The sequence below is a fragment of the Cibotium barometz genome, chromosome 60 (genome assembly GCF_041138505.1).
Source record: "Cibotium barometz isolate CiBa-2024 chromosome 60, ASM4113850v1, whole genome shotgun sequence".
Lineage (NCBI taxonomy): Eukaryota > Viridiplantae > Streptophyta > Polypodiopsida > Cyatheales > Cibotiaceae > Cibotium > Cibotium barometz.
Window position 1 is genome coordinate 15,402,761 of NC_141105.1, and position 25,478 is coordinate 15,428,238.

The window sequence follows — 25,478 nt, forward strand, 5'->3', positions numbered from 1 at the left end:
CTTGTTCTTTCAACTTCTGCGCATGTAGCATTAGATATCTCCCTTCAACCTGAGAATGAGGACCTGCCATGCGAAACTTCTGATTTTTGCAACTGGATGTTGAGATGCCCACACAGAGTGGGCAAGATTGCTTCTCTGTCTCGCGGTCCCTCCAATCAATGTGATTGTAATCATTCTTCATCTTTTGTAAGTTCATGGTTTATTGCAATCTCTTCACAAAAAAACCTCCTGGGTACAGTGGATCTTACCAGCATCACCTGTGTGCTCTACTTCAAACTGAAATAACTAGGTGATGATATCTCCAGCCAAATAGATATAGGCTTGCAACACCTTTGTCTTGTTGTCCGTCTCCATGTACACACACAATTAGATACATGTACACACACACACACACACACACACACACACACACACACACACACACACACACACACGTATATGTATTTCTAATTTTCTTGCCATGCTAGTTTTTAAATGCTTTTTGATGCTAATGATGTCCTTGTTCACATGAGAGCATCACATCATTTTGTGAAATTAGGTATAACTTGCTTGCATGGGCATTGATGTTTGAAAGCATAAATACTGCTCCTTGTATTTGGTTGTGTACTTGTGCAGTTCTAGGAACAGCGTTTGCTCTGAACTTGTTGTTCCATATCCCCGTTTGGTCGGGAGTTCTTCTTACGGGATTAAGCACCCTGATTCTCCTCGCTTTGCAACAATATGGGGTACCAATATTATGATTTTTGCAGATATTTGGTTTTTCATTTTGCAGAGCCACAGTATTCATGTATCTTTTATATTTTGTATATGGTTTTAAGTAATTGTATGTTTTATGATTAGGTGAGAAAGCTGGAGATGCTGATTGCCCTCCTGGTTTTCACAATGGCAGCATGCTTCTTTGTAGAGCTTGGCTATGCAAGACCACCAGCTGTTGAAGTTCTGAAGGGGATGTTTATACCTAAGTTAGGAGGAGACGGTGCTACTGGACTTGCCATCTCTCTGCTTGGGGCTATGGTGATGCCGTATGTATTGGATTGTGAAGAGACACACGCCCATGCACCCACACATGCATGCATGCATGCATGCCTCTCTCTCTCTCTCTCTCTCTCTCTCTCTCTCACGCACATGCGCGCGCGTGCACACATTTTTTTAGTAATGATATATTAGTAGTGGGAAACCTCAGTGCAAGGTTAAAAGTTTGCAAATCAAGATCCTGGCTCACATAACAACAGTGCAGTGTCTGTCGTAAGGAGAGCCTTAAGGAGGAGAAGGTGGCTGACATATGCTGTCCGAACATGATTCGGTTCTGGCTGCTCCAAATTGTCCACATAGCCCAGAACCGTGCCCAGGAGAAGAACGCAGCTTAATGCCAGAGCGCAACTGTCAGCACTCCAAATATCGAGAACTAGTGCAGGAAATCTAATATGCAGGCAAGCTGAAACCCTGTCCAGGAGCAGTCTGGAATGTGGACGGGTCCAAAGGAGGTGCGACACCGTCTCAGTCTGCACACCACAATGGTGGCATGACAAGACACAGATATGCAGCGAGTGCAGGACCCCCCCACTGGGAGAACTCCAAGCGTACATCTCCAGAGGAACATGCGTTCTTTCAATGGCAAGACGCTCGTTCAGATCCCTCTTAAACATTTCCTCCACCATAGTAATGTTCTTTGCAAGTGCCATAGATCATTACATACAGGTGTAATCCATGGCGGTGGCTGCTGCCTCACATATAAATTCTTAGCCGATATGGCATCCAAAGGCACCCCCAAGACTTTCGAGTCATCCAGGTGGTCGTGCATATGAAGCGGTGGTATTGGTGCAAAGGGGGACAACAACTCACATATCTCACGCCACAAAGGTCTATAACGCATACCCAATCCAAAGGCACGTTCAGCCATATGGAAGGACTTAATATTTCTATCCTGGTCCACCACATCATGGATCTCAATTATGCCCTTTTTTGCCAAGAAGAAAGCTTTTCTTGGTTGCGTGAAAGCCAACAGGCGGGCAAGAGTCACAATCCAATGTATGCTTTCAGCCTTGAGCGAATTCCCTCGCACCATGTCACGGCCATCCGTGTCGTAATACTTTCTTCCAGTCTTGAATAAGGTGCGTGCTATACGGGGAGTCGGGTATCTTTCCAACAAAATGACCAAACACCACCTCCCAATGTGTAGTAGTCCAGTCACCAAAGTCCGAGGATCTCATCCTAACACACATGGCCGCTAGCATCCGTGACCAAGGCTGCCCGCTGCATTGCGAAATCTAACAACAGAGTTGCATTCCATGCAAGGACATGTATATGTATGTTGAGGATGTTCAATCCACCATGCATACGGGGAGTACATAGCTTTGCCATTGACAATAGCTTGAGTGCTTTCTTATGGTGCTTTGATTTCCAAAAGATCTCTAATATTTCTGACATAAAGGCATCAATCCGATCACGTGGCTAAAACAGAAGAGGTAAAAAGAACTGAGTATATGCAATGAGTATGGATTGCACTGTTTTCAAGTGCACATATAGAGGCCAAGTGGCAAGCTTCCAGTAGTACAACTTCCCTTTTATTCACTATAGTATTCAATCTGCCTATCATCCCAAGTGATGCACAATCTGTGAAGGCTCAATTATTTGTCTTGGCCGTATATGAGCACGCCAAGCTTCAATTTTCATTGGCAAGAGTTTGGATTTTCCGAAATTGACTTTGTGGCTTGCCGCACATGCAAAAAGATCAAGTGTTGCCATTACGGACTTGAGATCATCTGGATCATCTGCATATGCTTGTCCCACAAATTGTTCACCTGATGGCAAATCCAGCCCATGCAAAGTATGCACGGCGCGCGTGCACGCACACACACGCACACGCACGCGCATGCATGCACGATGCTCTGTATGCATGCGCATGGGTGTGCACGCATAGATTGCACACGCATACAGGGTGACACCTCTCAGTATGGGCTGCCTACAGCTACGCGCGCACATGCTCTGTTTGCGCGTGCATGGGTGCGCATGCAAATAGAGTGACACCTCAGTACGGGCTGCCTAGGACAGTCATATGGGCAGAAGGCACCAAGGTGGACGATAGGATTCTTGGATGCCTGGGCATTAGTAGTTGGGGTAGTTTTTCTTATAAATAGGTACCCCAACCCCCCTTATTCTTCATTCTTTGTCCCTCTCACGCAACCCACCCTTCTCACATTGTTTGAGCTTCCAGGAGGTTCAGATTTCTGTCCCAGAAGTGAAGCAGCAAGTTTCAGCCTGATGCAGCCAGCAATTCACTTACACACAGAGGTTCTGAGTGTGACTTGGCTTGTCAGGGAAATAAGGCTTTCAGCAGTCTTTTCGGTTTAGTTTAGTTTCTAGCCTTAAGCCACAGTTTTGACGGTCCTCTACATACAGCTTTGCTCACACAAGAAATACAGAATGGTACTTAGGTATCTGCGGTCCTCTACATACAGCTTTGCTCACACAAGAAATACAGAATGGTACTTAGGTATCTGTGTGTGCATGTGATTAATTTTAAGTCTTATGCTACTCTTTATCGCTATAAATGACTTGCACTTTGGACTACAGTCGGTATCATAGTGTAGGGCTGCTCCAAATGTTTTCCATTTCTAGCCTACTTACTCATGGTTGGTTGCCTGATTGGGTCAGCTCTTAGTATCAGGAGAGCACTATCTGTGGGGACAAGTATATATTTCTTATGTCGCTCTCAGGTTCTGGGCTGCATTGCCAAAATAGATGGACCTCTCTCGACATCAAGGTGAACAGGTAATTAATTACTTTGCATACTTTGGGAAGTTGTCCATGACTTCGGCCTATTTATAGGGATATCTACCGCGCGGCCCGCCTGGCTTCTGCCCAAGCCTGCCTGGCCTGTCCAGATCTCTGTCCAGGCCTGGCCATTCTGCCTGATCTAGGTGGCTGACTTCTGTACATACATCAACTTAGTGGGTTTAAGAACTATGCAGGGTTCACCGATAAAAAATTACCTGGATGTCCCTAGCCTACCCTGATGGGGACCCACATCCTCCGATCTAACCTGCTTTGGAAAGAACCTTGCTCTGCTAGCACTGTCAGATGTGGAATGCATGCAGACATTGGCCTTGCTTTGAGCCTGTGAGCTGCCTTAAGCTGAACCTGTTGCTCTGATACCATTGTCACATGCAGAATGCATGGACATTGGTCTTGTGGTGCTCTCATCTGCCTCTGGGTGAACCCAATGCTTTGATAGTAGCTTTTTACCATTCCTAGCTGAGTTAAGTGTGCAACTACTGTGGTGCATTAACTTGAGAGCTTCTTAGTGACAGCAAGTGGTGAAGCTTGGGAGAGGGGAGCTAGCAACCATTGGTGTATCTTAGAGATTATGAAGATCCCAAGCTCAAAAGCAAGGTAAGTATCCCACAACGGTTGTAGCTTATTTCCTTCCTAAAGTGAAAACCATGAGAGTTTTTTAGGGGGCAAAAACATGCCAGGTACACAAACAACACCCCCTTACAAGAATTTGTGCAGAGGGAAACCTTTATGGGACAAAACAATCAAATAACATACAGTTCTAGATTTTAGACACTGAACGTGCCTAGGAGTCGGGAAACCTTCTTTCTCACTCCAGAGGAGTTGGATGTGGATGCAAAACTATGAGAAGCTATAACAAAGATGTAAGCCCTAAATTGCACTTGCTTTAATATGCTTTAAATTTTGCTCTCTCCTCCAAATTATTATTGACCCCAAGTTTCTCCTGTGTTTCCCTTAGCTTTTTTCCTCATTTCTATTTAATTGTTACAATTTCACTTTCCATGTATACTATGTAATGTCCTTTTCTTGATCTAAGGCTGTTTCCGTTGCATTGACATCAGCTGTTTCAGTTCCCCTTTTCAGTTTCAAGAAACTCTGCTATCCATGCATGCCCAGCGCTGTCCAGTTGGGTTGCTAGATTGTGTGATTTGGGCATCCTGTAACCCAAATTGGCACCTAATCAGGTTTAATATGCCCATGTGGCACCCAATTGCAGGGTGCACGTGACATGTCAATGTATGTACCTTCATCAAACGCAAGAGCATAATTTGTTGAGGCCGGTAAGGCAATGGTTGCAATGTTTGCTTCTGTATATCGCACGTTTTATGTCCTAAAGTAAGTTCCACAGGAGTGTCCTTAGGGAGGATCAGGCATCAAAGTTGCAATGTTTGCTTCTGTATATCACAGGCTTGGCAGTGGTTGCAATGTTTTCTTCTGTATATCACAGGTTTTATGCCCTTCAGTAAGTTTCACAGGAGTGTCCTTAGGGAGGACCAACCATCAAAGACCAACATGGAGTTGGTGGATGTTGGTTTGAGCATGCACAGCCATGGAATACAGGTTTTTTGCACGAGAGTTCTTAGCCAGAGGTTTGTCAACCTGTACTTAAACAAAAGGATTCTCATCAATGACCAGTGCTTAATCATGAGGTGCTTGGCCAGGGGCAGGCACTTCATTAAATGGCACTTTTTTCAGAATTTTTATCAAGCGATACTTGTGGAGGTTCTTGTCAAGGATGCATTGTGAATCTTAAAAAAAGGGGCTTAAAGCTTTATCAAAGTTTTATTCAAAGCGTCACTGCATCCAGGAGGGATGAGAAATAAAAAATGATGGGCTCTAGCCCATGGTGAAAAACACTAAAACAATGAAGCTTTACCAAAGTTCTTGGGTATGTTGTATCTTGGGTTAGAGGAGACTTGAGCTCGTAAGTACTTTTTTTGACTACCCATTTGGAAGCTGTACAATTGCAGTCTTAGCTGGGTGACACAAGTCAGTACGGACTACCTTTTAAACCTATGGGCAGTAAACACCAAGGCGGTTTTTAATCAAATGAAGAAGGGCATGATGATCAACATAAAAATATAAGAAATTGCCAAGTAGTGCCAAACTTTTAAAACGTGCACCCATGCACACCATGCGTATGGTTTGCTTGTTCTCTCTCTCTCTCTCTCTCTCTCTCTCTCTCTCACATGTGCGCACGCACCCATGCATGCGCATGTGCACATACACATGTACCTATGCACACCCATACTTATCGGCTCTCTCTCTCTCACCTCCCCCCCCACTGCGCACATACACCCAGTATGTCCTCTCTCTCTCTCTCTCTCAAATCTTCATTGGTATGTCTGCTCTAATTTTTAGGCTTATAAAGTTAACTGGTTCATATTTGCAGGCACAACCTTTTCCTGCATTCAGCTTTGGTGTTAAGCAGGAAAACTCCTAGAACTGTCCGGGGAATAAAGGTCTTATTGTCCCTGCTTCAAAAACTGCATCTGGTCTATGACATCAACTTTAGAATACAATCATTTGTTGCCATCAAATGCATGATATATGAAGCTGTGATATGTGTGCAGGATGCGTGCAGATTCTACTTCATGGAGAGTGCTTTTGCTCTATTTGTAGCATTCTTGATCAATGTCTCTGTCATGTCTGTCAGTGGAGCTGTGTGTGCAGATCCTGGTCTGTCAGCTGAGAATCGCGAGAAGTGTGATGAGCTGGACCTAAATCAAGCCTCCTTCTTACTCCAAGTATGTACATCTTTTTCTTTTCTTTTCTTTTTTTTTCCCAAGGAAAGATCCTTCCATGTTACCAAAAATACAGCCGAGGCCCGAAACGGCTAAGTACATGACCCAGTCTCAATCATTGGAAACAAGAAAGTGATAAGGGACGGAGAGGGGCTCTTCCTCGTGGCCACTCTCGGAGGAAGGCTATCTCATACAACGGGGGGGGGGAAACAGCCAAACAGGTTATCTATAAGCCAACGGGGAGGGGGAGGGGGAAACAGCCAAACAGGTGGCCTATAAGCCAAGTAACCTTGCTATCTCTGATCTTGAGGAAAGGACCGCTACTCCAAATCCGCAAAAAAGCCTCCTGGTGCATACACTCAGAGCCGCCTTGAAGCTTCTCCCATTGGCCTTGGAGGGTGTCTTATGTCCGTCCATATGCTCCTTATGGACTCAACGGGTGGCATGTATGGCCTTGTTGCAACAAGCACGCAAGATGTGCCATGCTGCTATACTGCTGATGATCTCCCACCTCTGAGGGGCATGTGGCCCGTGGGCCTTCTCCCCAATGGGGCTGCTGATAATGTGGCTGTCATGATACTGTGATGAGAGAGGAGAAGGGCGAGGTCTTGTCCCATCTCCTCATATGCTAAGGCCGGTGCTGTCTCGAAATCCCAGGCTTTTGTCCCCTAGGTGATATGTGGGATGGTGAAAAAGCGGAGGATCCACAACCAAACCTGCTACACCGTGGGACAATCCCAAAGACAATGCCGCCGTGACTCTAGAGGGTGTCCACATCTAGAACCAAGAGCTGGCCGATCTCCAACTGCCAAACGAGGTGCCCATTGGCAAGCTCCCTTGTGCTATCTGCCAAAGGAAAAGAGTAATCTTCCGTGGCCGGAAGCTGTCCCATAGCCACCTTTCAAAAATCACGGAGTTAGCGCGCGGGGATGCCTAGTGTGCTGCTGGCAACACTGGCGTATTATCTGAAAGAATGGGTACTATGCTGTGATACCCACAAAGAAATGCTGCAAGAACTGTACAACACTGTATATGGACAGCAAGCATAAGGAGAAAAGAAGATCATTGCTGAATATCACCAGAAGAGGTAGTACCTCACGTGGAGCAGCATGAGGGAGGTCCCGTAGATGCTACCTATCACTGCAGAAGCTGAAAAGAGAGAGAATCTGAGGGAAAAGGGAGCCAGCCCCTATATACTACCTCAGGATGTTGGTCGGCCAGCTATAGCAGGCCGACAGCATGGCTGAAGCAAAAAATGCTATAAAATGCTGAATAATCTCTGCTAAGATATGCTAATGCAGGGCTTCATATGGAGCCAAATACAAGCATGAATATGCATGGGAAAGTCCATCCGGGGATGAAATAACTTCCAACACCTCCTCTTCAACGCCAGATGGGTGGACCAACTCCGGCACGCTGCAAAAAATCCTCCAAAGAGTTTGAAGGAACAACCTCCGCATAAAAGGCACAAAGCTCGCGAACATATGGTACATCTGAATACCGAGAAGGTCTCCGGAAGAAGCCACGAGAAGATATCAAAGACGAAACACTAGGATCAATCTGGAGAGAGAAGCCTTCGGGAGATTGAACCATAGATAGCTCTGAAAAATGTGGTACCTCCTCTACATCTTCAACAAGTATCGGGACCGAAGTAGAATCCTCCTCTGAAGGAGGAAATGAAACAACCACTGGAACAAACTGATCATCAGTGTAGGGATAGGCTCCAAGATAGTGGAAGATGCCTCCTCTTAAACATAAGAAGGAGAAGCAACTGCCAGGAGAGAAACGCCAAAGTAGGAAGCTCCATAATATGTGAGGATATCTCAACAAAATCATCCACCTGCTCTGTAGAAGAACCACTATCCTCCTCTGAAAGAGAGGAGAGAAAATCTGCAATAATAGCATCAGCATGAAACAGCACAAGAGAAGGAAGATACTCATCCAAAGGGATGAGAGGGGAAGAGAAGAGAATCCCTGAGAGGGGAGAATGGTGATCTCTAGAAGCCATCACCTCTCCAAGAGCCCAAGCTTCCTTTAGAAAGACCAGAAGATAGGATGGGTGAGAGGGAACCAGAAAGAGAAGAGAATAGAATGACTCTCCAGTGTGGTAAAGGCTGTAAAGTAGCTCTGTAGAAAGAAATTGCAGCACTTGAGGCAGTCCTGAGTGAAAACGCAGCTCCACATGAAAACGCAGGTTACTGATGAAGAAAACGCAGCAGTAAACAGCTCCTATATGTTGTAAACAGTCAACAGCAGCATGGGAATAGAAAACGCAGGTCCTTGTAGATGTTTCCCGCTCTGATACCATGAAAAAATGGATACTATGCTGTGATACCCCACAAAAAAAATGTTGCAAGAACTGTAGAACACTGTATATGGACAGCAAGCATAAAGGAAAAAAGAAGATCACTGCTGAATATCACCAAAAAAGGTAGTACATCACATGGAGGAGCATGAGGGAGGTCCCGTAGATGTTGCCTATCGCTGCAGAAGCTGAAAAGAGAGATAATTTGAGGGAAAAGGGAGCCAGCCCTTATATACTACCTCAGGATGTTGGTCGGCTAGTTGTAGCAAGCCGACAGCATGGCTGTAGCAAAAAATGCTATAAAATGCCTAAAAAATACCAAAAAATGGTAGAAAAAATGCTAAATAATCTCTACTAAGATATGCCAATGTAGGGCTTCATATGGAGCCAGATACAAGCATGAATATGCATGGGAAAGTCCATTTGGGGATGAAATAATTTCCAACACTATCAAACTCTGGCATCTGAATCCTATGTCCTAGACGAGCTGTGTAGTCAAAGAAGGGGGTGTCGGAGGTGTCCTCGGGGGCAAAGGGATCGTGCCACCGCCACTTAGCACGATCCCACTGTAGACACATCAAGGCCAACCCTCCCATAACCATCTCCAAGAGCTCTCTCTAGCCACTTTGTTTGGAGGTGGATCAATGTGCCATTTGTGGTCATGAAAGCAATCATTCTCATCCTTTGTAAACTGCATCTGTTGAGGTCCTTTGGGGGATGGGGGATCTGCGCAATCTGCCCTGTGGCCCTAAAGAGAAAGTCATGACTATGCCTCCATGTGCACCTTGGACTGCCATCGGCGGGGGTAGAAACCCCTACCCACTCAGGGGGAGCGGGTCGTGGACCAGTTTGAGCCACTCGGGAGGGATGGAGTAGTCAATGTTGAGGGTGAATCTGTCTCTTTCCCTGATCCCAAGTAGGCTCCTCTCCTGAGCCTCTGGCGGGAACTGCTTGAAGGTGAGCCACTCTCCAAGAGACTAGGCCGGTCCCTCCTAAATGCGCCCCATTAGACGTGAGGACGGAAGCCAAGCATGTGGCCACTAGGAAGTGCAATCAAGGGGTTCCAAAGCAATGGCCATCGAAGTCTCTCCTTGTCTATAAGACTAGGGAAATCTGGTGAAGAGCAGATCGAATGTAGTCCTAGCCTTGGAAGAGGCTAGTGGTGAATCAGTCCTTGAAGACTGGGCTAACGCCGTAGGTCCTCATCTCTGTGAAGATCCATCTCGAGCTCGGGGACCAAGGACCACCAAAAATTGAAGTGTGGGGAGAGATGCGTGGGAAAATCCTCCTAGGACTCACCACCTGGGGGGGAGGGTTTGGATGGCGAGTAGTTACATATGTACATCTTTTTTGTAAACACTGTCTTCTTCTATCCTCTTGCAGAACATCATATATGTTATAAAAAAGAGGAGTTAAAGCTTCCAAGTTTCTTTAATTATCAAAGGACTAGTTTTGGGGGGTTCAAACATAATGTTGGCCTGTTGCTTTGTCCCGGAGAGCAACAAAATGCTCATCAAACTCCACCCGTACGCCAGTCTTGCAAACCTGATGCACTGACAACAGATGAAAACCAAGTGCCGGAACATACAATACCTGGGAGGAATGCTTCCCCCCCTGCCATCGGGAACTATCTCCATCCTGCCCTCACTGTGAACTGGGATAGTGGATGTATCACCAGTAAGAATATGACTAGAAAGCCTGCAGAGATCTTGTAAACCGGAACAGAAGGAGTCATGTGCCTGGAAGCACCACTATCTAGAATCCACTCCCGAGTACCCGGTGCGGGGAATCCTCCAATCTCCTCCCTGCCTGAAGAAAATGAAACATCGGTGTCCACCACCTCCAGGTGCACAAAAGCCGGAGTCTTCATGATTGCCTGCTGAGGAATCTTCACCCTTCTCGGTCTTCCACTTGGGACACTGCCTCCAATAGTGGCCTTTCTTGCCACAATCATTACAGGTCCTCTCTGCCTTCAGTTTCTCGCGGTCAGCGTCGGACTTCTTCTCAAAAGACTTCTCCGATGAAGCCTTCCCTTTGCCCGAGTTACGGCCTTTCGACCGTTGGCCAGTTAAGGCCTCCGAACCTCCACCCTGAGGAGGGTTCGTGAATCGTTCCTCTTGGTCCACCAGGACCATGGGCACAAGCTCCTCCCACGTGATGGTGCTGAGCCTGCCACCACTGGTAATCAAAGACGAGTAAAATGCTAAGTACGAAGAGGGCAAGTGCGACAGTAACGTTATGGCCATGTCCTCTGACGATATCTCCTTCCCAGCCTGAAGAACTTCCTGCTGAAGAGCCTGCAGCTTGTTAATATGCTCCCGCATCGTCGACGACTTTGCAGGGCTCATAACCCGCATCTGTACTTCCAAGGAAATCCTCTTCGTGGGCGATACCCTGTTGTAAAGTGAGGCCAAATGCTGCCATATACCTCTGGCCAGTGTCATGTGCTTTACATGATTGATTACCTGCGGTGTGCACTTGAGAAAGATAAACGAACGGACCCTGGCGTTGACACGATCCCAAATCTGTGTCTGAGCCTCCCGGTCCTTTCGGGTTGACGGTAACTCCCCTTCCTCTACGTCCGGCCGTGGAACACCAAAACGACGACGAAATCAGCGAGGTCGTAAGACTCCAGAACAGATTCCATCATAACCTTCCATATGCCGTAGTTGCTCCCGTCCAACTGACGGTCCACCGGGAACGTGGGGAGTGTCGGGATCTTCACATGCCTCTCGGCCATCTCAAACAGATCTGCCATTGCACTCTGAAAAGGGTGGGTGGGTGGGAACAAAGAAGAACTAATACCTGCAAGTGGCTGTCCAGCAAATCAGCCCGCCGTCCTCTTGCTTCTCCTCTTCCCGAACAGTCCAAAACAGTCCACCAATCAGCCACACAACAGTCCCCCTCTTGCTCACACAAATCCCAAGAACTATCTAGAGTCTAGGCTCTGATACCATGTCAGAATACGTAGTGGAGATGGTGACCAGATTTGGGAACACGAGAGCAAAAAAACGCATGCAGAAAAACAGCACAAGAGAGAGAGAGAGATGTAGGCGTGTAACTGCTCTATATACACAAGAAAATCCCGGGTATGATACACTAGTGGCAAGGGGGCTGGGGGCCTATTTATATGCCCCCACATGAGCAGTCGGCCTACTGAAAAAGGCTCCACGAGTGCATCATCAGTCGGCCAGCACTGAGGGTCCACGACTGCATCAAGTACAGTCGGCCAGCTCTAGTACACACATCTGATGTAGTCGGCTAGCAAATGGATCCTCCTGCCAACTCAGGGCTGCCTCCCAAGCCACAGAAAAAATGGGAAAAATAAGGGGAAAATGCGGAGAGTGGGGAAAAATGATAAAACACCTCATAAGGGCGGGCACACCCACAACAAAGGCCATGGTGTATAAAACTAGACAGGAGATGACTTCTAACAGGAGCGCCCGTATTCACTGGTGGCCCATTGGCACTGTAGGTGGGTGGATAGGGTGCCCAAGAGTGGCTGTTTGGCCAGCCTTGGTTGAAGCTGTTAATGCAAGGGCATCACTTCTGTGCGTCCAAAGCTTAGGCCAACTTGGGGTCTATGTTGGAACACCTAATGCAAGGGCATTGATTCTGTGAGCCCTTGTACTATAAAGCTTAGGCCAACTTGGGGTCTAGCAGGTTCTGGCATGAGAGATTTGAGCGTTTGAGTTCAGGTAGAATAAGTGCTATACAACTGACCAAGGGACTGAAACTAAAGACATCCTCTTGGATTGCAATTCAATGTTGGAATTGGTGTGGGAGATGATTTGCTAGTCATCTGAGATGTGCAGAATAGCTGCCATATTCATCTAGAAAGCACTTTTGGGGCTTTACATTACCAAGGACAGATGTACTATCTTGAGGCAACTAACACTGACCATAAGAATCCAGATAGATAGGAGATAGAAAGGATTGGAAATATCTGATGATGTTTGTGGGGATGTCTTAGTATCTAGTCCATACTATGCATGATGGAGTTGATGGGTTATTGTCTTATGGATGACTATCATAGGTTATAAATTGCACTTTCTTATAAGGTGAATTTGGGCATGTTCCTGGATTCATCTAGGTATATCTTTATGTTGTACTAGCAGACATGCAAAATTTCACATTGTGAAGTTTTCGTCCAAGTTGCGGCTAGTTGATATTGTGTTAATTCTTTCCATCTTTAGTGAGGATGTAACACAGCCAGAAGATGTACTTGGTAAAGAGGATGATAATGCTTGGTTTAAAGATCGTTTGGCTAGTGTTATGGATGTGTTTATGCAGCTCACACAAAGTGAGAAGTTTGCTGAATTTATGAGATCCTGTACAGAGCCCGAAAAGAAGAAGAAGAAGGTGCGTACTAAGAACCTTCCTCAGGGTCATAGTGGTGCCATCCCACAGGATCCATCTTTTGGACAGTTTCTGAACATGCAGCATGCTTATGGTGCTAACTCTCAGAGTTCCTTCTTTGGACAGCCATCTATTCCTCAGCAGGCTATGCATCCAGGTTATTTTGGTGGTGGCTCGGTGTTCCAATCTATGACTGGGGGTTATCCTCAGGGAGGCATGGGTATGCCAGGGCCTTTTGGAGCTAATTTTCAGCCTGGTATGCAGGGGAATATGTATGGTGATATGCAGTCCGGTATGCAAGGAAATATGTTTGGGGGTATGCAACCTGGAATGCAAGCAAACATGTATGGTGGTATGCAGCCAGGCATGCATAATGGTATGTTTGGAAACATGGCTGGAATGTATGGCATGCCAGGTGTGGAAATGGGTAATGTTGACCCAATGATGGGCGTGAATGTTGGGGGCAGCAATCTTGCGAAGCCACTTCCATACGATAATCTAACGCCTATGGGAAAGGCGAAGGATTATAAGGAAGGGGGAGCTGCTGTGAAATTTGATACATTCAGTGGGGCCAAAGATAAATTAAAAGCACTCACCTTTTTACAGCAGTTTGATGCTGCTTTTTCTGGTGGGAATTACACAGAGTCCTCTAAGGTGAGGAAAGCTGCCACTTTTCTCAAAGGTAATGCTTTGCAGTGGTGGTCTACTCTTCTTTTGCAGGGCATAGCATCCACTACTTGGATACAATTTAAACAGGTCTTCTCTTCCGTATGGCTCACATCTACATTTGAGGTGGATGTTATGACTGCATGGCACAAGTTGGATGCTTCAAAATGTGACAATTTGGAAGATTATAACAAGAAGTTTTGGGAAGCTTTACTCCCAGTGACTTCTTACCGTGCAGTGCCTTTGTCTGAGCAGGTAGAGAAGTATTGTTGTGGGCTGCCCAAAGAGGTGCGAGATTATTGTATCAAGACTCGAGTAACGAACATGTCACAGATGATAGAAAATGCTATGACAGCTAATGCGTTACTCACTGGAGGATCATAAGGAAGTAAGAACTCGAGCAAGAAAGCTGAAAAATCTGGGCATGCTTCACGTGATGCTAAAGGGTCTTCAGAGACGCGGTATAAGAAGTTGCCAATGCCCAAGAGAACTTCTGAGGAAAGACAGGCTTTGAGTGATGCTCGAAAATGTTTTTACTGTAGTGAAGAGGGACATATGTCATTTAATTGTCCCAAGAGAAAGTCCCAAAAGGACTCTGACAATAAAGGAAGCCCAAGTCAAAGAAACCAAAACCTTCTGCAGGGTTAGTTCCTGATCTTGTGGGGGAACAGCCAGGTGGTGAAGAGACAGAGTTGTGCAGGGCATGGGGCAAAGTGAGAGATCAAAATGCCTTGATATTCTTTGACACAGGTGCTAGAGCCAACTTCATTTCACCAGATTTAGTTGGCCGATTGGGGATTCGTGCAGAGGAGATGGGGCCGTTATATGAGGCTAACATGGCTTGTCCAGGGTATGCAGAACCCGTTACTCCTATCATTGGGAAGCTCAGGCTTCATTTGCAGGGTTATGTGGACAACGAAGAGTTTTTCATCATGCCTTTGGATGGCTGTGATGTTTTGTTGGGTATGCCATGGTGCCACAGAGTACATGCGGTAGTGGACAATACAATAGGAAAATCACTCTGACTCATAGAGGGAAAGAACATGTTTTGGATGTAAAACTTAAAGGGGAATCTGTTCCTATTGTATCAGCTTCGGCAATTTCATCAGTAATGAAAAAGCATCTTTCTGCGTACTTGATTTATGTAAAGGATGCACAAGATGATGAGTCTAAGTCTAATTTGTCTATGTTAGATAAGGACAGGACTGATTTCTTATGTGGATTCCAAGATTGTTTTTCAGAGTCATTGCTAGGAGAACTTCCTCCTGAGAGGCCAGAAGATCATGCCATTGATCTAATTCCTGGTAGTACTCCACCAAATAGACCGCCGTACCGTGTTAGTGTAGCCCAACAGGAAGAGATTATGAGTCAAGTGCAGGAGCTTTTGAATAAAGGGTTGACACAGCCTAGCTCATCATCCTTTTGCGCACCTGTACTCTTAGTGCAAAACAAGGATGGTTCTTGGCGCATGTGTATTGACTACAGGGCGCTGAACAAGAACACCATCAAGAATCGATTTCCCATTCCGAGGATCGATGACATTTTGGACCGCTTACAGGGCTCCACAGTTTTTAGTCGCATTGACTTGAAAAGTGGGTATCATCAGATACGTATTAGACCCTAGGATGTGCATAAGACAGCATTTCGAACCACGTTTGGGTTGTATGAGTTCTTGGTTATGCTCTTTGTTTTGACAAATGCACTTGCCACATTTAACAGAATGATGGACAGGATTTTTAGGCCTCATAGAGCGTTTGTGGGCACATTCTTTGATGATATGATTGTGCATTCACAAACTGAGGAAGAGCATAGAAGGCATTTGGCCATTGTGTTTGCAGAACTCAGGAACCATAGGCTGGTTGTTAATGGCAAGAAGAGTGAGTTCTTTTTGCAAGAGATACATTTCTTGGGGCATATTGTGTCTAAGCATGGAGTCCGTATGGATCCAGCAAAGGTGGAAGCAATTCTTAATTGGCCAGATTTGAGGACCGTGCATGATGTACGCAGCTTTCTAGGATTGTGTTCCTATTACAGGCGGTACATACGGTATTTTGCTGAAATTGCTTCGCCTCTTTATGCCTTGACAAAGAAGGCAACTCCGTTTAGATGGGCTGATCGGGAAATTACAGCATTCAAAAAGCTCAAAGAAAAGCTTACTTCGGATCCAGTATTGGTGTTACCGGACCTCCGAAAGACTTTTGTTGTCCAATGTGATGCATGCGGAAGTAGCATTGGGGCAGTTCTCATGCAAGAGGGACATGTGATAGCCTATGAGAGTAGAATATTGCAAGATGCCGAGAAGCATTTACAGGTTTATGAGAAAGAGATGTTGGCTGTAATTCACGCTCTTTCTACATGGAAACACTACTTGCTTGGGGCTGATTGCACTGTGCAGACAGATCATCAAACCTTGCGTTATTTCCTCACGCAAACTAAGCTTTCAGAGAAGCATATGCGTTGGGCAAACTTTTTGTCTATGTTTCACTTTCAGATTGTGCATGTGGAAGGCAAAAAGAATGTAGTGGCAGATGCTTTGTCATGCAAGCCACAGGTCTCTGCAGTTTCACTTGCTTATCATCATGAGCTTGATGAAATAAAAGAGCAGTATGCCCATGATGAGGACTTTGGCAGGGTGTATGATCAGATGTCTGAGGGTCAGCGGCATGAGCATTACACTCTCAGATATGGGTTTTTATTGATGCATGGCAGACTGTGTGTTACCAGGCCATTGCGCCTCAAGGTTATGATTGAAAGTCATGCTCCACTGTATGCAGGTCATAGAGGTATTGACGCCACGGTAAAAGCAGTGGAGACTTTCTTTTATTGGCCAACCTTGAGAAGAGATGTTGATGCCTTTGTGAGGCAATGCATCGTATGTCAGAAGGTAAAGTTTGACCGTCAAAAAACACCAGGATTATTACAGCCTTTACCTATTCCAGATAGACCTTGGGAGAGCATTGCCATGGATTTTATATTTGATCTTCCACGGACACAAACGGGTAATGATGGCATTTGGACTATCATATGCAGGTTCAGTAAGCAGGCTCATTTCATTCCCGTGCGTAAGACAATCAAAGTGGATCATATGGTGAAGTTGTTCAAGGCGAACATCTTCAAGTATCATGGCTTGCCTACGTCTATCATTAGTGACCGTGATCCACGGATGACGAGTTTGTTCTGGAGAGGGTTGTTTGACAACATGGGTACAACTCTCAAGTTTTCATTGTCATTTCATCCACAAACAGATGGTCAGTCAGAAGAGGCTAACTCTACAGTGTTGGATCTTCTTAAGTGTTATGTGTCAGAGCACAAGCAACAATGGGAAAAGTATCTTCCTTTGGTGGAGTTTACATATAACAACACTGTTCATACCTCGACAGGCAAGGCGCCTTTTGAGATTGTGGAAGGAGGGAAGAAGGTACCACCCATTTTGCACACAAAGGATAAGATCTTTGAGGCTGATCAGTATGTGGAGAGTATGGATGAAGCTTATCGGAGAGTTAAGTTGGCACTCCAAAAAACTCAGCAGAAGCAAAAGAAAGCCGCAGACCGTCACAGACGTGATTTAGAGTTTGCATTGGGTGATTGGGTTCTTTTGCGCTTTGAAAAGGCTAGACTCAAGAAGATGAAGAGTAAAGAGCGTTTATTCCCTAAGTTGAGCATGCGTTATTATGGGCCTTTTCAGGTATTGGAAAAGATTGGTGAGGTAGCCTATCGTTTGAAGCTACCAGATCACTGGAGGATTCACAATGCTTTTCACGTAAGTCTCCGTAGACCTTTTCGTGGGGATGTGCCTGAGGATGTATCAGATGAGGCTCAGCCGGAAGTTGAGGAACTTGATGAGGTTCTTATTCCAGAGCAGATACTGGCACATAAGGAAAGAAAGGTATGAGGTAAAGTTTCCCGTCGCTATCTTGTGAAGTTCAAGAACTATTCACCGATGGATGCGAAGTGGATGGAGGAAGGTGACTTAACAGATTCACCTCAGGTTTTGCAGCTTTATCTCGATGCCTTTGAGTTAGAGCCGACTCTTGTTGTGGCTCATTCAGGTTCAACAGAGCATGGGTCTGGAGCATTGCCTGATGCTCAAGAGGGGGGTAGCACCTCCACTCCCTTGATACAGACAGGCTCAGATGACATCTAGAGGTCGCTTGGTGCAGTTTTTATCTCACCCGAAGGTATTGATGGCTGACAGTACATCTGTTTATGGGACTTCTATGATATATGTGTACTAGTCACATGGGATGTTGTGGTTGTGTATGGTTCACAGTGGTATACAACTTGGACTACTATTACGCCATTGGTTTGCAGTGAATGTTGATACATGTGCATGGCTTAGAGAGATTGGGACGCTGATCTTGCCATATTGTATATTTCACTTTGGATATTTTGCTGTATCACCAGAATGCAATCGAGGACGCTTGCCATTTTTCAAGAGGGGGGTATGTCATGGCCCTGTGAAAATGGAACAGCACAAGTGTGGGCATGGTGGTTGTTGAGCCAAAATATTAAATGATTCACATTTGGGGTGCCCGGACAGAGATAATGATGTGTGGACATCTCCAGGTGTGAAGGGGGAAACTAGAACATTAATATTTTAATGTTTTATGCATGGTTGCCCCTAGGCCTTAGTGGCCCCTAGGGAACTTTAATGTTTATTAAAGTTGGGGCCCTAGAATAAGTTTGGAGAGAGGCCACTCCACTTTTGGAGTTGCATGCCTCTCTCACCTCTCTCTCTCTAGCTTTTGGGAGTCGTGCAAGACATTCATGTGTAACTTAGTATGGTGGAAACTTGAGGATGTGAGAATATCTAATCATCATAAATAGAAATGGATGAAAAAACCGTGGGATTGCTGGCTGCTGCAGAGAAGTCTGATTGCTGTTGTGTGAGAAGAAAACAAGTCGTACAGAGCAGGCCGTACAGAGCTGTACGATTGCAAGTACAACTGTACGATTGCAGGTATAGGCGGCGCTGACAGGAATCCGTACTGTGGGTGTTGGCGGCGGCTGTTGTAGGCGGCTGGTACAGGCAGCGCAGACAGGTACGACTGTAGGTACAGTACTGTACTTGTAGACAGGTACGACTGCAGGTACAGTACTGTACGACTGTAGGTACAGTGTACGGACAGGTCAGGAGCAGGCGGCGCTGGACAGTACAGTTGCAGGCTGTGTTGACAGGTACAGTCAGCAGGCAGCTGCTGTTAGTTACTGACCAGTGCAGAACTGACACGTGTGGAAACTGTACGGACAGGTACAGTAGTGTTCTACTGACCTGTACGGGCAGCTACAGCTGGTGGCAGATCTGTTCAAACCTGAACAGTAGAACACAGTGCATCTCCAACTGCAGGCTAAGTTTTTCCAGAGTTATCTAATACATCAGACAAGTGGTTGCAAGAAGGGAAGTACAGATTGGTACGTCTGGCTTCGCAAGTGCAGAACCACGAGCTGATTTTGGTAAGCTCTGAACTTGTTCATCTGTCTTTCTTTCCATTGGCTTATGTCTGCTGCAGAGTTGTGCTATCTGGCCCCTTGTGAGAGGAGGGGTATGGCAGATTGAAAAGGATGGAAACAGAGATTGGACAGTGAATGTATGTTTGTGCTGAGTTGTTGAATCATGTGCATGAGATATGCCAGATGTATGCTCAAGGTTGTCCTGCTGAATGGTCTTGGCTGATCAGAGGGAAGCACAGAGTGTTGCTTTGAGACACAGATCTGTGTGTGTGAATCCTCTGTGCTAAGAGGTATTGTGGGCTGCCAGATTGGACATACAGGCGTATTCTCTTGGCTGGTTTTGTTATACTCAGCCTTACATATTTTTGAAATTGAATAAAGAAATACCGCAAGGGGCGCCAAGCTTTGGGGCCAATAGGTGTCGTTCTATTTTCAGATTTGGGGCACTCTAGCTCCAATCATATTTGTTTTCATATCTGGACTACAAGTGGAAGGGTGACTGCTAGTCTACCGCACTTTGGTTTTTACCAGAGGCGGGTTTCACTTATGTGTGTGTGTGTGCGTGCGTTGGGGGGGGGGGGGGTGAGAGCATATATTGATACCAACTTTTACACCCACTATTGGGCATTGATGACATTAGTAGGGATGTTGTAGTATCTAGTTCATACTTAGTGCTAGGCTTCATTATGGCTGAGTTTGCCTTGCCTCTCCGGAGCTCTGACAGAAACTCAGTACATAGACCTTTGTATACTCTTATGTGTGTGTGTGTGTGTGTGTGCATGCGTGGGGGTTGTGTGTGGGAGCATATATTGATACCAAGTTCTACACCCACTATTGGACACTGATGACGTTAGTGGGGATGTTGTAGTATCTAGTCCATACTTAGTGCTAGGCTTCATTATGGCTGAGTTTGCCCTGCATCTCCGGAGCTCTGATAGAAACTCAATACATAGACCTTTGTATGAATGTATACTCTTATGTGTGTGTGTGTGTGTGTGTGCGTGTGTGTGCGTGGGGGGTGTGTGTGTGTGTGTGTGTGTGTGCGCGGGGTGTGTGTGTGTGTGGGAGCATATATTGATACCAAGTTCTACACCCACTATTGGGCACTGATGACATTAGTGGGGACGTTGTAGTATCTAGTCCATACTATGCATGATGGAGTTGATGGTTTATTGTCTTGTGGATGATTGGGGTTATAAATTGCACTATCTTATAAGGTGAATTTGGGCATGTTCCTGGATTCATCTAGGTATATCGTTATGCTGCATTAGCGGACATGCAAATTTCACATTATGATGTTTTCCTCCAAGTTGCGGCCAGTTGATATTGTGTTAATTTTTTCCATGCATATGCCCTATCAACTACCTTTTTGTTGTAATAATTCTTTCTATTTATTATGATCCTTAGTCCTACAATACCAGCTTGCTGAAAACATGCCCACAAATGGAGCGCTGTCTAATATATATACCTAGATGAATCCAAGAACATGCCCAAATTCACCTTATAAGAAAGTGCAATTTATAACCTCATGGTAGTCATCCACAAGACAATAAACCATCAACTCCATCATGCATCATATGGACTAGATACTACGACATCCCCACTAAAGTCATCAGTGCCCAATAGTGGGCGTAGAACTTGGTATCAATATACACTCCCCCACACCCCCCCCCCCTCCCCCCCCCCTCCCCCCCACACACACATAAGAGCATACGTTCATACAAAGGTTTGTGTACTGAGTTTCTCTTAGAGATCCGGAGATGCATGGCAAACTCAGCCATAATGAAGCCTAGCTGTCTCTGCCCTGGTTTGAGTGCACACAATAAAGTTGTCTAAGTTCATTGCAGCAAAGGCAGTCAAACCTAAAAACTGTGAACGCAGCAGGCATCAATCCATTCTGAGAAAATGAGGCTCCAATGTCAGATGCCAACTTTGCAATGCTGTAAAATCATGAGAGCTAGAGGCTCCTTTTATTGTAACCTTTGAGTTCGCTTGTCCTTGCTTTTTGTATGTCATTAATTGTTTTAAAAAAAGCAATAACCAGATTGTTCTTCTGGTCATTGAGCAGCTGGTGGAAGAGGTTTGCTGTTCCTTGTTTTGGCCGGGAGGTTACATATGATGGGGTCGTGGGATTCTGCCTACAGATACAAAAGGTAAGGGGCTCTAGACGTGCAAGCAAGCTGCCTCCATTTTTACATGGCCTTGAAGCTACTCTTGAGCCACTCCTATTGGCCATGGAGAGTATGAATGAGATATTGCACTTATGGACTGCGGGAGAGGTGGTTGTCCCCATCCCTATCAAACCTGTCAGGCTGTGAGGCTACTAATCAATGAGAGTCTGGAGGTGAAGTAGAGGCTCAAGGAGAATCAGGTTATCTGATGGCTCTGATCTGTTGTAACTCCAGGCAGAGTGTTGAGCCTGTGTTGTATGCTTTGCAGGGAAGTGGGGCCAGTCTTCATCCCTAGGCTTATTACAATGTTGATTTTGTTAGCACGGGAAAAGTGGGCCTTCTCCAGTGGATATCAAGTTCCTTTGTGTGATGGGAATGGCCCCCTCCTGGTTTTGGGCTCAAATATGGCCTTAATACAGTTAGAGCTAAGCCAAGATTGACTCTTGAATCTTTCCAATACCATTAGGTTGACGTATGACCTTGTGTTCAAGATACTAATGCAGGTTTTCTTAGACGTGTGAGAGGATGTCTTTGATTGCATGTGTGTATTTACGCGATTCTTTTCAGTACAGATGCTAATGCCCTGGGGCTTTATTATAATCGTTTGGCCACCTCACCTCTTGGTCAGGAATCAAATTGCATGCTTCTTTGTGCTAAATCAAATTGTTATTCATTTTTTGGGATTTTGTGTGGTACTTGAAAATGGAAGTCCTTAATAAATACAAATCAATGAAAGAGTCTGACTCCCTATAGTTTTCAACAAGGACATGCAGCTCTTTTTTTGTGATGTGATGGAACTTCTTAGCATGGCTTTAAATTTTATAGGATTATCTTTTAAAATCATGTGTCTTTTCTCCTTAAAAAATTAATATTTATCTTTTTGTATGCAGAATGTTCTTGGAAGTTGGAGCTCCATGCTTTTTGGTGTTGCCCTTCTGGCTTCTGGGCAGAGCTCAACGATCACAGGGACATACGCTGGTCAGTATGTCATGCAGGTATAATAATGTGTGTATTTCTTTTTCCTACATCCATGAAGTTGGCATTAGGCATGTCAACCCCATCATTACAACTATTTCCTCGCTCTTTTAAACAAAAGGCTCAAATTTCGACTCTCGTGTGTGTGTGTGTGTGTGTGTGTGTGCACACGTGTGTACATATGTACATATGTACCTACCTACCTACCTACAAAATATAATATACTTTGTTTCAGCTGTTTTGCTTCTCTACACTTTGGATGACGTGAATTTTTGCAATTTCACAGGGATTTTTGAATTTGCGGTTTGTCCCATGGGTTCGGAATTTGCTGACTCGCTCTGTAGCTATTATGCCTAGTCTCCTTGCAGCATTAATTGGAGGTTCATCCGGAGCAGGAAATCTGATCATTATTTCTTCGGTCAGTTTTTTTTTCTCTCTTGATGCCAAGTTCTAATCAATATTTTTGGTTTTGTTTTGGAACAATTTTTATGATTTGAACCTTCATGAGTAGACTCTCATGGAGTCAAGATTGCACTTGGTTTTTGTACAAGTCAGGGAAATAACTTTCCATTTGGTATATATATATCTTTTTTTCTTTTGGGTGGGATATCTATTATATTTAGTTATAGTGCGCCTAGCATGGTGGGTAACTAATCCAGGTCCTCACGATTGGAGGTGAAACACTTTATCACTGGGCTACAAACCCCTGAACTGAAATTGATTTTCTTATCGATTCCCACCTTGACTTTCACAGATGATCTTGTCATTTGAGCTTCCATTTGCTCTCCTTCCTTTGCTGAAGTTCACTAGCAGTAAGACAAAAATGGGTCCCTATAAGAACCCTATTGTGGTAAGTGGTATGGTTTCATGTTCTTTTTTTCCCCTCCCAATCTCGTATGTACCATCCTCAAATAACAACACTGTGCGCAGGTCACAGTCATCATGTGGGGAATTGGTTGTGGAATCATGGTCATTAATATCTACTATTTGTCCACTGCTTTTTACAAGTGGCTTGTGTCTGATAATGGACTACCGAAGGCGGCAGAGGTCATTGTTGGAATTATCGGATTTGGCGCCATGGTGATATACCTCGCTGCAATATGCTATCTTGCATTCAGAACAGAGAAGCAAGTGACATACCTCTTGGGACCAGAAGAAGCAAATAGTGAAGCGGTAGGAGTTGACAACCATGAAGTTGAGCTCCATGGACCCTTTGGTATGCTACCCCGAGAAGACCTTATGAGCATGCAGCTTCCACAAAATGGCTACAGAAATGATCTGTAATAACCAAGCTATGCAAGCACCCTGGCTCGGGCATGTGCATGTTCATCCATAATCTTCAACCAGCTAGGGCATGTGCATGCACACCCAAGAAAATCTTTAAAAAATTCTCTTTAATATCTCTACTTCTGCTCGTTGAGCCAAAGATTCACAATTGTTTTGAGGAAAACTTTAGAATTAGAGGACCGATGCTGTCTGCAGAATTTGAGCTACTACTCCATCTCATGATGCAACCACATGGTATGTGATCCTGGTAGTGAATCAAGCGAGCATTCTTCTAGGCATTTGATTATTTGGGAGATTATGCCAACATCATCCCAATGGGAGTTACACTCCATTTATATCAAGCAATTGTGATCACACTTTGTATTCTGCGGCAGGAATTAGCTTGAAATAAGTAAAACTCTGGTGAGCCTAAGTAAAACTCTGATGAACCTGAGGGGAGCTCACTACATTTACATCCCGTGATTCTGATCACACTTTGGTTTGAAATAAGAAAGCCTCACATTCAAGCCCATACAGCCTTCACGATCTTGGATTCTTTGTTGCGTTCTACTTGGAAATAAAGCTGTACAAGCAAAATGAGGGTCTGTGAGTTTCCTGGTCACTTCAAAATGCAAATGCGAGTAGCTATGAACTCGGTGGTTGCTCAGGGAAACATACACAGGTCCAGGTTTGCTGTGCTAAAGTTGATGGTAGTCGATCCTTGTGAATTGACAAAAGAAAGGGACATGTTATGAATTTGTGCATTGGATTTGTGTGCACAAATCATACACATTAATGTCATCAGCTACTCGCACTTGCATTTTGAAGTGACCAGGAAAAGGGTGACGAGAAACATTTCTTGGTGGGGTGTGCGCGAGCGCGCATGTGTGAGATTGCACGGGCAAGGCAGACATGGAATTATGCAATATGCATGTTCATTGTGGTTGGGCATTTCCAAAATCCTAAAAGAGGAAAGAGTAAAAATGGAAGTTAAGTGCAAGGATCAACCATAAGCAATAGTCAATGGTTGACCAAATTGTCAAAGTTTGACATAGTTCCACCTTGTCTAGGAGGACACTTACATAGGTTTGGCCTTCTTGTCTCCTCTAATGAACTTTGGGCCATGTCTTTTGTCTAAGGGTGTCAAGAGGCATCTAGTTACCTCAAAGATGACGAGTGGATCTCCATGTGATTGGGGTGTCTCTACACCTTGATTGCTGTGTTGCCTTTGTGTCTTCTCATCGCCTACTAGCGCTTTAGTTGAGTGCTATTCACCACGTTGCATGAATGATGTGAAGGGTAGTCTAGTGTTAATTGCTTCGTAGGTTAATATGGTTTCACCCTGTAAGGCGCTTCACAAGCTTACCCATTTAAATGGTCACTTGAGGTGTTGGAATGCTTTCATGCATTGTTGAATTGGTAGCTTAGAAGCATATCAAAACACAATCAAAAAACACTTAATTACTTGCATAACCATTATTAACTAAGGATAGGATCCTTCATCATTCCCCTTCAAGTCTAAAAAATCTCAAAGACTCCAAAACCAAGGAAAACTAGCTCTTTGGTTGGGGGATGCGAATCCACGATTTCATGCTAAAAGTCATAAGTCTGGACATGTGAGCTTGCAGATGTGAGTTTAGAGGTAGGCATACCTAACATTGTATCGAACAATCATTAGCGATTTGAAGACTTGTAAGGACATATGCTCGTGTCCTTTTAAGATTTTCTTGTCATACACACTATACC

At 44.9% G+C, this 25,478-nt stretch overlaps 1 protein-coding gene across 1 annotated transcript in view; it reads left to right on the forward strand.

Moving 5' to 3' along the window:
- LOC147605034 (metal transporter Nramp1-like) overlaps positions 1–24,262 on the forward strand; it is a 29,064-nt gene extending 4,802 nt beyond the window's left edge. Inside the window, exons 6-13 of the mRNA XM_086794444.1 lie at positions 616–725; positions 841–1,022; positions 6,188–6,257; positions 6,369–6,542; positions 22,382–22,486; positions 22,753–22,884; positions 23,221–23,316; positions 23,397–24,262. Coding sequence (XP_086650570.1) covers positions 616–725; positions 841–1,022; positions 6,188–6,257; positions 6,369–6,542; positions 22,382–22,486; positions 22,753–22,884; positions 23,221–23,316; positions 23,397–23,750 — 1,223 coding nt within the window. The 3' untranslated portion in view covers positions 23,751–24,262. The remainder of the gene's footprint in view (positions 1–615; positions 726–840; positions 1,023–6,187; positions 6,258–6,368; positions 6,543–22,381; positions 22,487–22,752; positions 22,885–23,220; positions 23,317–23,396) is intronic.
- Positions 24,263–25,478: the final 1,216 nt, after the last annotated feature.